At 38.2% G+C, this 15,043-nt stretch overlaps 1 protein-coding gene across 1 annotated transcript in view; it reads left to right on the top strand.

The window, feature by feature from the left end:
- DOCK10 (dedicator of cytokinesis 10) overlaps positions 1 to 15,043 on the top strand; it is a 263,739-nt gene that overhangs the window by 201,044 nt on the left and 47,652 nt on the right. The window contains 4 exon segments of the mRNA XM_035726538.1: positions 3,634 to 3,780; positions 9,997 to 10,080; positions 12,168 to 12,264; positions 14,499 to 14,543. Of these exon segments, the coding sequence (XP_035582431.1) occupies positions 3,634 to 3,780; positions 9,997 to 10,080; positions 12,168 to 12,264; positions 14,499 to 14,543 (373 nt within the window).

Raw genomic sequence — 15,043 nt, 5'->3', positions numbered from 1 at the left:
AAGAGCCATCCTAACAATGAACAGGATTATTTCATCACAAGTCCTGATAAAGTGCCCCCATGTCAATGAGTTTTAACTTATTCACTCTCCTTTCTGGCCCCCTTGATCAAAACACATTTAACATTCAATCTCAAAGGAACTCCCGTGGCTCCTGCCTGGCACAGGCCAGCTCTTACAGCTCCTTGGGGTATGCTCTCTGTCTTATCTTCTTAAGCACAGCAGGTTTATAGCTGGGTTAAGCTGGGACTTAACCCCAGTTATTGACCTGAGCTCTGGGGGGAGGGGGAGGGACATCTCCTGAAGGATATGCCTACTGCCTTATGGGGAAAGGTTTTTGCAGGATCTCCCACCTGGGAGAAAGGTGATCTCCTAGTAGGGAGGAGTAGGGCCCTTCTACCAGTGCTGAGGGCTTGGGGAAGTGTGCAGAGCCACCATGCTGAGGTCGTCCACCCAGATGTCCCCAGCCATGCCTCCACACCACAGGTCTCTCCAGCCATGGCTTGACCCAAGCATAACAGATCTCCCTTGGCTGGACATTTAATCCTCTCTGGAGCTCCCTAACTTAACTCTTAGGTTATATTTGCTTTTTAGCTGTGTCTGCCCTCCCTCTTCCAGAGATAAAAACCTGTCTGGAAGGAAGAGAAAATCTAATGTGAAGATAAGAATGATTCCTATCTCTCTGTTTTTAAGCTGTGTTGGAGTTCGGAAACTTCACCACTCTAATCCTTGCCCTACCACTAACCGGTTAGATGATAAAAAAGACATTTAATATCTCCAAAGCCTATTTTCTCATCTGTAAAGAGGACAGTTGGGCTAAAATCCTTTCATTCCCACTAGTACATACCTGCTCAAATAGGTCACAGATGCCCTTGTGAACAGTTAAGAATAAAGGGACTCATTACGGGCCACGTCTTTGTGTCTAACCATTTCTCTTCATCAATTCCAGTTGCCTTCTCACTGTCCCCTTCATGGGCAAGCCCACACTCCAGTTTTCTTCCAGGGGCCCATCACCCTCCAGTTTTCTAACCATCTCCATGCATCAGAGTAAGAAAGACCTGACACCATCATTTGACTCAAAAGCATTCACAGTAAATACCTCTCAAGCTCTCTGCATTTTCTTTTCTTTTCTTTTCTTTTTTTTTTTTTTTCAGTTGTGAAGTGGATGGCTTTCCCCACTGTTAGAACGGTTTTTGTCATCATGGAGTGTGGTAGTTTAGAGGAGGTCAGAAAGCTTGTCTGGGTAAATCCCCTGAGAGGCAGACAGATAGCACCTCCACGTGACCCCTGCTGTCTTGACCAAGGCGAGTTTCTGTTTACTAAGAACTGCTTGATGCCTTCCCTGCACTCATCTCTAGGAGCAAAAAGTTCATTGTACTGGCTAACCTTTTGTTTCCCATCAGCCTCTTGTTCCTAAAAAACTGCCCAATTCCTGAACATCAGCCCATGCATTCTATGCCTGCTCCTGGAGACATACGTGGTACGACAGCCCAGATTCTCCCAACCCGTTCTGGCTCTTTTGCTTGAGATCAGACTATGCCAACCCCTTGCCCCCTTTCTTGCTCTGTCCTGAGACAGAAATCCACAATCACTGGAGCAGAAATTCTCCCACCTGGAGCCTTTGGGGTATACTTCTGGAGAACAGTTGAAAATACTACTCATGTATTTACCAGTCAGAGCATCTTTGGGTTAAGAGTGGGAGTAGGCCATAAGGGGAGTTTGAGAAGAAGATAAAAAGAGAGAGAAACAGAGGGAATCTCAAAGCCCAAGGTGTCAACACGTGTCCTCGTGTGAAGAAAATGTCGGTGCTGGTCAGTTCCATGCAACTCAGAAGATAAACAAAAGGAAAAGAGGAAATCTACAAATGTGCTTTGATTATTTAAAAAGTGAATGTTGCTTTCATGTAGATGAACTGTTTACCCTTGTTTCCCAAGGTATATGGAGCAGAAGGAAAAAATGATGCATGTGATTAAATCACTTAGGTTTATTTGTTGTTAAATTTAATTTAATTTCCACACTAAGTGTTAAGTATATATGGAAGGTAATCATAATACCCCAAAATATCTATATAGCAATGTCCTGGTAAATTGACTTAAAAAAATCCAGTGCACAGAAGCACCTGAGGGCCTGGACTTAGTTAAAAAAAAAAAAAGAAAAAGAAAGAAAGAAAAGAAAAAGCCGGCGCTAGCCCACAGCAGCATCCCACGGTGGAACCGCTGTTTGTTCTAAGTGATTCCTGTAACTTCATCCTCCGTGGTTTTTATTCTTGCAGCATGGAAGGCTGGATGCAGAGAATTTTAGAAATATATAGTTTAGTCGATCTCTAAATTTTGTGTTTCTATCTATAGTGAAAATATGAGTCTAATTTTAAAGCCAACTTGTAAAGATGAATCAAACTTACCTACCTCGTGCGAAGGTCTGGGTAAATTCACGAACTACAGATAGATGGGAAGACTTAGTTGCTGAAATTTTCCCCTCCTGTGCAGGAGGTCCAACAGGAGGAGTATATTCCTGGACCTGAGGGTGGTTTTTGGGGACCCAGAGAGTTTAGGTCCATGCATGTATCTGGTGGCACATCTCTTGACTGTGAGGTCCCACTGGCACCTTGCTGCTGCATATGCTGAGACTGTGAGGTTAGGATCAGCTTGTAGCTACAGATGAATAAGGGCTGAGCATCTTATGTAAAACACAGTGATTACAGTGTATCATATGATTGAAATTTGCTAACAGAGTAAAACTTAAATGTTCTCACACAAAAAATAAAGATAAATGTGTGAGATGATGGATATGTTAATTAACTAGATGGAAGGAATCTCTCACAATGTACATGTGTCTCAAAACACCATAATGTAGGGGCATCTGGGTGGCTCAGTGGGTTAAGCCATCTGCCTTTGGCTTAGGTCATGATCTCAGGGCCCTGGGATCGAGCCCTGCATCTCCTTGCTCAGCGGGGAATCTGCTTCTCCCTCTCCCCCTCTCGCTGTGTGCTCATGCTCTCACTCACTCGCTGTCTCTCTCAAATAAATAAAATCTTTAAAAAAAACACACAATGTACACTTTAACTTTCTTATACTTTTATATGTCAATTATACCTCAATAAAGCTGAAATCAATTTTTCAGAAAAGACCACCTGGAACTTAATAGAGAATATTTCAAGCCAACATCTGTACTCACTCAGTTACTCATTCATTGAAGTCTTATATTTGGGGGATGCCTAGTCTTAAAAAATCAAAATAATCGATTTTAAATTAAATAGAGAACTGTGTCAATGTAAATCTAGAATAATATTCATTATAATTATTTTTTAAGAGGGAAGGGGGGAATTAAGATGTGAGAGGTCATAGAACATGTTACACTTCTACACTGTTTGAATAGTTTGCAATTAATATGTATTTTACTTTTTAATGAAAAAGTGAGAAAAGATCATTGGCCAAAATAGAAGGAAACATGAAATGGAAATGGTGTAAATCATGATCTTGACGTTAAAAGGGTTTCTATTTTATTATCACTTTCAGGTTTCCAAAAGGACTCTTTTTGTTTGATGATATACAAAATGCAGTCTTTCAGTTTCTTTTTTTTTCCAGGCTTAGGATTTCACATGCCACATTATAAAGAAATGATCCATTCTTTCCTTAGCTTTCTCGGGCTCAAAGATTTCCTGAATCTTACCAGAATGAGTTGGACAATCTTGTCATGGTTCTATGCGATCACGTGACTTGGAAATACAAGGATGCCCTTGAAGAAACAAGAAGGGCAAATCACAGCGTTGCCAGATTTCTTAAGGTACAGTTCTAAAAGTTTGCAGTTCCGTTCATGCCTTCATGATCTTGGTTGTGAGCTACTCTAAAGGTTAATCAATTCACATCTCCGTTTATGATAAAGAGTCAAAGCGAGCACTATTAGGTGAATACTTCTATAGATGCATCATACTTTTTAATATTTTTTTCCCATTTGGAGTCACCTAGAACAAAAACCAAGTTTTAATAAAAGTCTCCGTTTGACTATTGTCAAATCATAGTATTTCTAAACATTCTTAAAGAGAAAAATGAGGTTTTTAAAGGAAAAGCTGCACTGCGGCATATGATTTTGGGCATTTCTGCCCTTGAAGTGGTGTTCTGGATTGGCTATAGTTCCAACAATGATGTCAAATAACCACTCTAGGAACTTCTGGTAATTTGGCATTTTTGTTATGCACTAATCACGATTTAAAAACAATTAATTCAAGTAATGAGAAACTACTTATTAAACTCTACACACACACACAAACATATAGTATTATAGTTATGTTTCTTTGGATTACAGATAGAATTGAGAAGAAAAAAATATGCTTAGTCAAAAAAAAACAAAAACAAAAACAAAGCTAATGTAAAATGATGGTATATCACTTAACAGATAATACATCCAACTAGAAAGGAGTGCCTGGGTGGCTCAGTCTGTTAAACATCTACCTTCAGTTCAGGTCATGATCCTAGGGTCCCGGGATCAAACACTGCGTCAGGAGCCTGCGTCTCCCTCTCCCTTTCTCTCTGCCCCTCCTCCCCCCTCGCTCATGCTCCTTCTCTCGCTCTGCTCTCTCTCTCTTAAATAAATAAAATCCTGGGTGGCTCAGATGGCTAAGCATCTGCCTTCGGCTTAGGTCACGATCCCAGGGTCCTGGGATCGAGTCCCGCATCGGGCTGCCTGCTTCTCCCTCTGTCTCTCTCTCTGTCTATCTGTCTCTCATGAATAAATAAATAAAATCTTAAAATAAATAAATAAGTAAATAAAATCTTAAAAAAAAATACATCCAACTAGAAAATGTTTTTGTTCTATTCCTTCTTTTGCCCAACTATTGACTATTGTAACTTTGATGAAGCCACTTTTCTTGTATCTTTATGATACACACCAGAACATACCAGATAAGGGTAAGAATTTATAAATAAATACTAACCATATAAAGAAAGCTAAGAGGCCATGGAGGTAGATATAAAATTAGTCCAAATTATTCTTGGTGAGTTTTAACCCAGTTAAATCCGTTTTTAATGTATTAAACATCATTTCAAATTATACACTATATGTGGTCTCATCTTAAATTCACTGTTTTTCTTCAATATTTTGCCTCTTCTTTTTGCTTTTTTCTTGCTTTCAGAAAGAAAAAGGGATGGTCAGAGTTAGTGACAAAGAGGGTAAAGAAGAAAAAAATTACTCTAGTTTTCTACCACATTTTAAGACCTATGGGAATAAAGTTTATTACTATGCTAGTAGTTTACTTGAAGTGTTGGATAGAAGAGAAAATTTGGAAAAAAAAATGATAAACTGTCCAATTTGTAAGCAAATTATGTTTAAGACACATCTGCAATATTCTTCCCTAAATTGCAAAGAATGACGAATAAGCAAGTCTTTTCAAAAGAGAAAAGAATTTTATCTACCCTCCTTGGCTTTTATGCTCTATATTTGTTGGAATAAATGTGTTTCCTTTGGAGCTCATTTATACAAGAGTTGCTTCTTTTGGTACGTAAACTAATGTCTCACTTGGGGGCAGGTGAAAAATGTCCAAGATTGAAAAGGACAGGATGGAGTAGAGAGCTAATGGTGGTACCAGTGGTTTTGTGAAATTTGTGGGTAAAAAGCATGGACTGACAATAGATAAACAAATATAGTCTATAAGTCTATAGTCTTAAAAGCCTATAAGATTATATAGATTATGTGGACTACTTATCAAAAGTAATACTCATCCAGGAAACAGTTTAATATATTGTATATTATAAAAGTCCATCCTACAAGCATGGTTGTCTTTTTTTATATATATTTAAAATTCAAGTAGCCAACATATGGTAGATCACTAATTTCAGATGCAGAGTTCAATATTTCATCAGTTGCATTTAACACCCAGTGCTCATCACAGCATGTGCCCTCCTTAATGCCCATCACCCAGTTACCCCATCCCCCCACGCATCTCCCCTCCGGCAACCCTCAGTTTCTTTCCCATAGTTAAGAGTCTCCCGTGGTTTATCCCCCTCTCTAATTTCTTCTCATTCTGTTTTCCCTCCCTTTTCCTGTAATCTTCTGCCAGGCATGGTTTTCAAATTTTAGTGTTAATGGCATTTATTTGACCCAGAAAACTTTTTTGAACTTTTTGTAAAGATCATTAGATGAATCTTTCGAACTAGGAGAAGAAAAGGGAAAAGGAGAGAGAGTGATTAAAGTGTAAAATTGAATGTAGTCATTTGGCACAATGCCTGTGAATTGATGAACTTAGAGCTTTCAGCTGCTCAACATTGCCCACTCGTGCTATTGGCATTATAAATATCTTATATTCGCAGAAATCTGATAATGGTTATTTGCTCAATTTGGGCTTCAAATGACTTTCGCCTCTTTTGGTTATTAAATTCTACATTAGTAATCAAATACTGTGAATGAGCTGGCTTTGAAATTTCACAATTGAAATATAATTTTCAAATCAAAGTTGTGCCAAGACTGTCTTCCAAGAATGGGGAGAGCAGTATCTCTGATGTGGGCATATAAAAATGTCCTAGGTGAGAATGTGCCCTCCTTTATAGCATATTATGGGAAAGTAATATTTTTGTAGCAACTAAGCCAAAACCTTGAGCATTTCTCTTACTATTCTCTCCTGGAAGTAGATAGGATACGAATGGATCCATGAATACCTATGGAGTTTTTGTCATTTTTCTTTTTACTGCCAATCTGGTCACAACTCCAGTTACCTGAGCGAGCCCATCTAGGTACTCTTCTTATGCAGGCATAATACCAGGGAGATAGCAAAGGAAAGTTCAGTGTGATTTGTATTTTCCTGCTTAGACAGACATATCTTTTGACACATGGGCCTGACTAATCACTCTATTTCACTTAGCTTTGGACAACATTTGGAAATCATCTAACATAGGAAACAGTCTTCGTGTAGTAAAATACGTTTAAAGAAACATCTGCGATATTTCTCTGTAAACATCACAAGAAGGTAGATAAGTGAGTCTCTGAAAAGGGGAATGTCTTCATATTTACTCTATTTGACTTAAATGTTCTATGATTTTTAATAAAGAAGTGTTTTGTGTGGAGCTCATCCATGCAAAATTTGCTGTGGATGGTGCCTAAGCTAATGTCTAGCACAGGGGCAAATGCAAGCATCCAAGATGAAAAAGGAACTAGTAGGACCAATGGTTTTGTAAAACATGTAGAGAAAGGCAAGGACTCTCATCTGATTCGTTTTGCAATTTGGGGTTTCATACTCTTCACCTAATGAATGATAGACTAAAATTATCGTTGTCCTCACAATGGGTTAAATAAAATAAATATTCTTTTACGACAACAACATGTTTTTGCACATAATTTAGAATATTTGGCTTTTAGTTTATTAAACCAAACTGAGAAAATTTTGGTAGGGTGTAAGTTATCCTCCAGTTCAGGAATCTGCAAACTTTTTTTGTAAAGGGCCAAATACTAAACATCTTTAGCTACGCAGGACGTATAGTCTCAGGCGCAACTACTCAACTTTGCCATTGTAGCACTATAGTTATGTTAAAAACATAAACCATCCACCATAGACAATATGTAAATGATTGAGTGTGGCTATGTTCCAATAAAACTTTATTTACAAAAATAGACAGTGGGGACACCTGGGTGGCTCAGTCTGTTAAGTGTCAGACTCGTGATTTTGGCTCAGGTCATGATCTCATGGGTGGTGAGATGGAGCCCCCCCATCTGACTCCATGCTCAGCAGGGAGTCTGCTTGAGATTCTCTCTCTCTCTCTGCCCCTCCCCCCACTTGCTCTCTCTCTCTCTCGCTCTCTCTCTCTCTCTCTTAAATAAATAAATCTTTAAAAAAATAGACAGTAAGGCAGTTTGGGCCGATGGGCCATAGTTTGCCAAAACTTGCTACAAATTATTTTTTGTTAATATAAACTGTTAATATAGATTATTTCTAAACAAAAGCAGAGAGGCCCCTCCAGACTTCAGCAATGGGCTGAAGAGCCTCTGCACCAGAGTTAAGCGATGTGGGGATGGACCCATGACAGGAGATACACCTTGATGAAGCTTGACATGCAGGAGGGCCCTCTGCAGGCAGAAGGCTGATTCTGCCAATCTTATATCCTGGGAATGACCCCCTATCCTCATCACTGCCCCTCGGAAAGAGGATAACAAACTTACCACATAGGTCTTTCTTCAACCTCAAGAAACCGCAAATGGGTTTTCCCAGATCCCCAGGGCAGGCAGCCTTCTCCCCATCTTCCGTATTCACTGGTGCTGGGGTTTGACCTCCTTCAAAAGTTATCAGGTCTGCTCTGCAGAATAAGCACCGTAGTCCCCCAGAAGTGACAACTGCCACTACTCTGGTTCAGGGACAGAACTCACCAACCCCTCCTCCACTGAGTCAAAGAGCCCTTGTGTCTTTACCACTGACATCCCCAGGGTTCTTTTCACCTGATTTTTTTATTGAGATGTTTCTAGAGCCCATAGTTGTATTGGATGGTCCTCCTCTCTCTGTAAGGTCATACCCAACTCCCTTTCCTACAGAAAGACAGCAAGGGGTCTTCTCTGGAAAAAGCTCCACATTAGGGATATTTCAAGGTTGGGGGCTAACTCCTGCAGTTGGAGAACCTGCAAGGATTTGGCATACCTGCTGGGACCGCATGTTGTGCAGAAGATGCAAAAGCCCCTCTTTTCCTTCCCTCCTCCCCTATCGCTTTACAACTTCTGAGCCTATAACTATGCTCTGGTGTCTACCTCTCCCCCACTGCTCTACTGACAAATGGGAGGACACAGGAGCCATTTACTTTTTGGTGAATGGAGAGTGATCTAAAGAACTTAAGTTCATAATAAAAATGAAAATATAAATGAGGCAGCATACTAACATATTCAGGAATGAGTAGGTACGTAAAAACCACTCAGAAGAAATGAAAGAACAAGGGAAAGGAAAGCAAAACAGAAATAGAAATGACCTCCATAACAATTGGAAGAACATTATTAGAGAAAATAGTTCTTCTTTATGCCCAGATGTATTTCAGTGGGAGACTATCCACGTGGTACATATACTATCTATGACAAAATTTTATGTCCAGTCCTTTCTGAGAAAAGATTTGTTTGTAAAATTGAGAAGAGATCCAAAAAATGCACAGCCATTGCAATGGACCATCCTGAACTCTTGAGACAAGAAAGAAACCTTCCATACTAAATGGTGCAGCAGCTGTAAGATTTTCCCATGTACGTTCCCACATCCATTTAGATGATAGAATCACACCCACGCACACAGTGATGACCTCCATATGGCAACCTGCAGTGGTGCCTCCCCAAGATGGTCTGTACCTCCTACTTCACACTTACAGTGCAGTCATTTGGCCACTGTTGCTTGGTTACTGCTTACACGGCCACTGGTCTTTTGGAGAGAGTGTGCTGTGCCAACTTGGGATGTTTGCCTGTCTCCTCCCAACCTACCTGCTGTTTAAGACTCTCCGTATTATAGTTAAGAGAGTTTGACAACAGAGTAAGAGATGGAAATCTCAGGGTCTCTTACCTTCACTCCTCACTCCAAAGTACTCTGCTGAAGGAAGCCAGAGGTTTAAAAAGGCTTTCCTGACCCACCTCTGCTACCCCTGTTCTTATCCAGTATTGTACAGCAAAGGATCTTCACCCCACAAACTGTGGAGTCAAATTACTAAAAAAGAATAATAAAATGTAACTAAGTGATTAAAAAATAAATAGATAAGTAAAAGCCTATATGGAAAGGAAAGGGCTATAATATTTCACTATAAAACTCCAAGTGGTGTTTTATAAAATTGACAAATAGGGGTTTGTAACTTTCTGGTGTGTGCACTCTATCTCACATTTTAATTGGTTGCCATACGTGGATGAATGTTTAAACATATTGTAGAGTTTTTTTTACAACATTTATTACACAACACGTTTAGTTAAATGTCATTTTACTTCAATATATTTAATCACCTTTTCTAAAATCTTTAATGACCTTTAAAGTAAAAATGTCTGAATTTACAATTTTATATTTTTTAGCGCTGTTTTACATTTATGGATCGGGGCTTTGTATTTAAGGTGGTTAACAATTACATCAGCATGTTCTCCTCTGGTGATCTCAAGGTAAGAACCAAGTGTGGGAGTGATTGCTTTCTAAACCATTGCATTATAAATAAATCAACTAGTCTCTGTGTTTGTCTGCCTAAAGCATTAACCTATCCATTCTCTGCATCAAAAAATAGTTCCTATCCCAGTGAGAGGCAGACTTTTAAAATGGTCCATCTGAGTTAGTCTCCCAAATCCTTTCTTAATGGCGGACTGTGGAGTGTGGGGTGTGGAATGAACATGTATGTTTCACTTCTATTTCCTGTGGGTGGTGAAAGGAGTGGTTCTTTTCAGCTGCAATTCTTATGGTCAGGTTTGCTTGGGATTGTCTTGGATTTAGCACTGAAAGTCTCACTTTTCTGAAATCCTTCAGTCTAGGGCAAAATGGCCAGTTGACCCCCCTTCCCAAATAGGGAGAATGTGTTGGGAGATAGACTGGGAACAGTGCTGTCTAGAGAGCAGCGATTCTCTAAGTGTGGTTCCCAGCCCAGTGATGTCAGAGCTGACTGTGGCAGGTAGGTCCCAGAAATCTCTATTGCAATAAGGCTTTCAGGTGATTCTTACGTGCTCTCAAGTTTGAGAACCACTGAGCTATCCTAGGACATATGCTGGAGGGAAATAAGACTGGAAATGGGCCAGATCATGAAAGTTGTACCAGTTAAATCTCTTTGGGTAGCAAGCAAAAGAAACTTATGCCAATTTGAACAAAGGGAAAGTATTAGAAGCGTTATGGCATCCATGAAAGAGCTGGAGAGCTGAGCTTGAGAAAGAGTAGGGACCAGGGCACAAGAATAATGGCAAAGGAAGAACCATGTGGCCAAGGTCCGCAACTGCTTTGCCAAGAACCATTTTCTTTCTCTTAACCCTCTGCTTAAGATTTACATTCCAGAGAGGAGATGTGTGACCAATCTGCTTTGGGTCACATGCCTGACTTTTAAGGAAGGAAGACAGGGCTCCTAAATTAATAGTTCCCTATTAACCTTTGCCCCTTGGGGAGAAGGAAAGTCCCCCAGGTGTAATTATCTAGGTACTGGGAAAGAATAATGAATGTAGAGAAGCCAAAAATAATGATCTTCTTATATCCATTCATGCCATGCTTAGGAATCTGAACATTATTTTTTCGGCAATGAAGATTTACTTCTGACTGGGGGAATTCTATGATTATATGCCATTTGGGTTTTAAGAATCCAATTCCCTCTGTAAATATTTTTTGAAAGAATATTCTTTGTTAGGGCTCCAATTATACATGAAATTTGCAGAATATCCTTTTAGGTATAATTCCAATAGACCTAAATTATTTTTTTTCAGACACCAAACAGAACATACTCAATGAAAAATAATTAGCATACAATTTAATTATGCTCTTATTCACTTTGATGCACAAAGGATTAAGTCAAATACTATTCTTGTTTGAAATGAGAGTCTTAAATTACTAACTAAAGTTGTCACAAAATAAAATTCTAAAATATCTGAGCAAATGGAGTATATTTTATTTTATTGGTTGATATTAATGATTATAATGAAAACAACCTAACTGGATCTTAAAAATTGATTACTTAGTCCGCACGACAGGGAAAATAGAATATTTAGGAATGTGTTAATTGTTCCTTCTTATGCGATTGTTTTTAACACATGTATTAAGTTGTCTTAGACCATGTCTGGATTCCATTAATCACTGTCCCAATCAAAACATTATTGAGGAGTCAGGCCTGTTTGCAAGGGCAGGAAAGAGGTGAAATTAAATAATTTACTCTGAGAACAAAGGGCCTACGGAGAGAGTCTCTAGTCTTAGATCACGTGCACCATTGTTTTCCTTAGCACTGGATCGGAAGGGTTGATTGCAGTGACCTGTTCTATGAGCTGAGTGTAGTTTTAGAGCTCTGTACCTGTGGTGAGACACGATCCCTCTCAGAATAAACATGGGCTGATACAAGCTAAAAGAAGTGGAAAATACCAATCCGTAAGATCATATCTCTTAGAAGCTCAACAACAAAAGTACACAAAAGTAACTACATCTTCTTTCTAGGTATAAGATTCAAGTGCAGATTTTTTTATTTACCTTCTTGGTGTGGAAATAATAGTCATTCAGTTTGCCTCTTTTTCAGACCTTATGCCAGTATAAATTTGATTTTCTTCAAGAAGTATGTCAGCATGAACACTTTATTCCTTTGTGTCTCCCCATAAGATCAGCAAACATTCCAGGTAACGCCCAGAATTTTCATCAGTTCCTCCAAAGTGAACATCCGGATTTGTTTATTTGTTTTTACCTTTGTTTATGTGTTGGTGGGTTTTTTTTTACTATTTCCTTGGTCTTGGTTTTGCTTGAAGCTGTCACAGGTGCATTAGACCCAGGTATTCAGGCTAAAATGCAAAAGAAGTTGGTGGCTCTATATTTTTCAATTTTTGTCTATGTTTCCTTTTTCATTAAAGAGAAGGCCAACAAAATTACAAAATCAGTGATTATAAATCAAAGAATTTTAACCTACAGTAATACTTTTACTATACTGTCTCCAAAAGATAGCTTTCCTTTGATTTTGAAAGGCATAAAATTATGGGGAGGAGAAGTTATATTTTGTGAGTACAAATTCACTTAAAGGTATCAATTAAAGTATCTAATTATGTTAAAATGCAATTCCTCAAAATGAATTTTATACAAAAAAAAAAAACCTTTGCCTTGAAAAGGAGAAAGGAAGGGAGGCAGGAGGGCAGCACTGTAAATACTCAACATCTCTGGGTTAGAAAGAGCCCCAGATGTCTGTGCAGGGAAGAATAGGGCTCCTCATTTCCATATTTGCTAAAGCATAAATGGTCTATAGAAAATATTTTCATTTATAACTTTTATTAATATATATTTCCTATATATCAATATAGATAGATACCAAGATGATCATCACACATCTAGCCATCAGAAGCTAATCAAACATCAAGATGCAAAGAAAACACTAAAATGATTTAAGAACTTAAAATATTCTGCTCTTATTTTGCAATGCATACAAATATGGAATCATTATGTTGTACACCTGAAACCAATATAGTGTTATAGTCGATCATACCTCAAGAAAAGAAGGAAGAGCGAAGGAAGGAAGGAAGGAGGGAGGGAGGGAGGGAAGGAAGGAAGGAAGGAGGGAGGGAGGGAAGGAAGGAAGGAAGGAGGGAGGGAGGGAGGGAGGGAAGGAAGGAAGGAAGGAGGGAGGGAGGGAAGGAGGGAAGGAAGGGAAGGGAAGGGAAGGGAAGGGAAGGAAAGGAAAGGAAAGGAAAGGAAAGGAGAAAGGAAAGGAAAGGAAAGGAAAGGAAAGGAAAGGAAAGGAAAGGAAAGGAAAGGAAAGGAAAGGAGGGATGAGGAAAGAAAAAATACTTTGCTTCTAAGCAGTGAGTAAATTATCCACAGGGCACAGTTTTGATATTCATGGAAAGCAGAAACTAAGATGCTAAAGAGCCTCCTCACATGTATTGCAGCTTCTTCTATATGTATTATACAAAACTAATATTTTGGAGGGAAAATAGTGTAAAGTACATTTTCAAGCCTATAAAAGTGTTTACATTATATTTTTTTATGTTTCAAGTTTTTATTTAAATTCTAATTAGTTAACATATAGTGTAATTTTGATTTCAGGAGTAGAACTTAATGATTCATCACTCACCTACAACACCCAGTGCTCATCATAAGTGCCCTCCTTAATCCCCATCACCCACTTAGCCCATCCCCCCACCCACCAGCAACCCTCAGTTTGTTCCCTTTGGTTAAGAGTCTCTTATGGTGTGCCATACCATGAAGGTTTGGTCATTTTAATCTTAAATATAAGCTACTTGATTCCATTAAGGAATAAACATAAGCTATTTAATTAATTATTCCATTCTTTTCTAATTTACGAAGTACATTTAATCTAAATGCCTTTATAGAAAAAGATAGAAATATTACTTTGGACAACTCTTGTTTTGTATTCCTTTTTATTTTATAAACTAGCGCCAACTTATTATTGGGTTGGACAAGCTGGTTAAGATACTCAAGAAGAGCAAATCTGTTTGATCATTTTGATTCCAGTTGTTTACTATTTGTCAGTAGCTCAGGAAAAGGCCTGATAGTCTCTTTGTAGATTTGATATTATCAACAGAGAACATAAAAATATATATTTTGTGGCATGCAGATTTCTGATGGAAAAAAATAGGTGCTCAAGTACAAGGCCAGGAATTAAAATAATAATATTAAATTAAATTAAATTAATTAAAATTAATTAAAATAATTCTGTTCATAGCTTTCTTTTTTAAGGAAACAAACGGACTTGTTTTCAAGAAACAAAGCTTTATTGAAGAGACTTGCTTATAGTTTAGGACAATACATTTTAACTTTTCAGTATAAATTATCCATAGTTAATGAATATAGTGTGTATCTGAGTATGGGTATTCCTGAACTTTTTGTTTATTTACATTAAATTCAGATCCTTTGACACCTTCAGAATCAACTCGAGAGTTACATGCATCAGGTAAATAATTATATTTTATATTACATCATCTAAGCGTCAATAACCATATCATAATCTGATAATATTGAGAGAATACATACTACATATAATATTGGTAGATAATATTGGTAGCTACACATACTACAAATTTCCAGTTTCCAGAGGCCAAGAAACAGCCATATGTTTAACTAATCAAAATAGTCCACAAGCTGACTGAACTTTTGTGACAGATAATTAAATGCTTTGCCAATTTGGATTCTTTCGTATTTTACTTTCCAGAATTTGACTTTTCTTTTTTAATTTCCCAAATCATCTGAAATTTTCTTAGGGTGTATCATAAATAAAATTCCCAGCTATGTGCAATAACATGTTTGTTCAGTGTAACCAGCTTTATACGCTATATTTCTGTCAATAAACCACAGCCTCGTTTTGCAGCTATTTTCTCAAGATTGAGACGATTATTTTTACTTGAGATAGGTTCGTAAAAGAGTCTGGGCAGAACTTTTCTCTAGCCGTAGGTT

This window comes from Zalophus californianus, chromosome 3 (genome assembly GCF_009762305.2).
Source record: "Zalophus californianus isolate mZalCal1 chromosome 3, mZalCal1.pri.v2, whole genome shotgun sequence".
Classification (NCBI taxonomy): domain Eukaryota; kingdom Metazoa; phylum Chordata; class Mammalia; order Carnivora; family Otariidae; genus Zalophus; species Zalophus californianus.
This window is presented reverse-complemented; position numbering and strand designations above follow the sequence as displayed.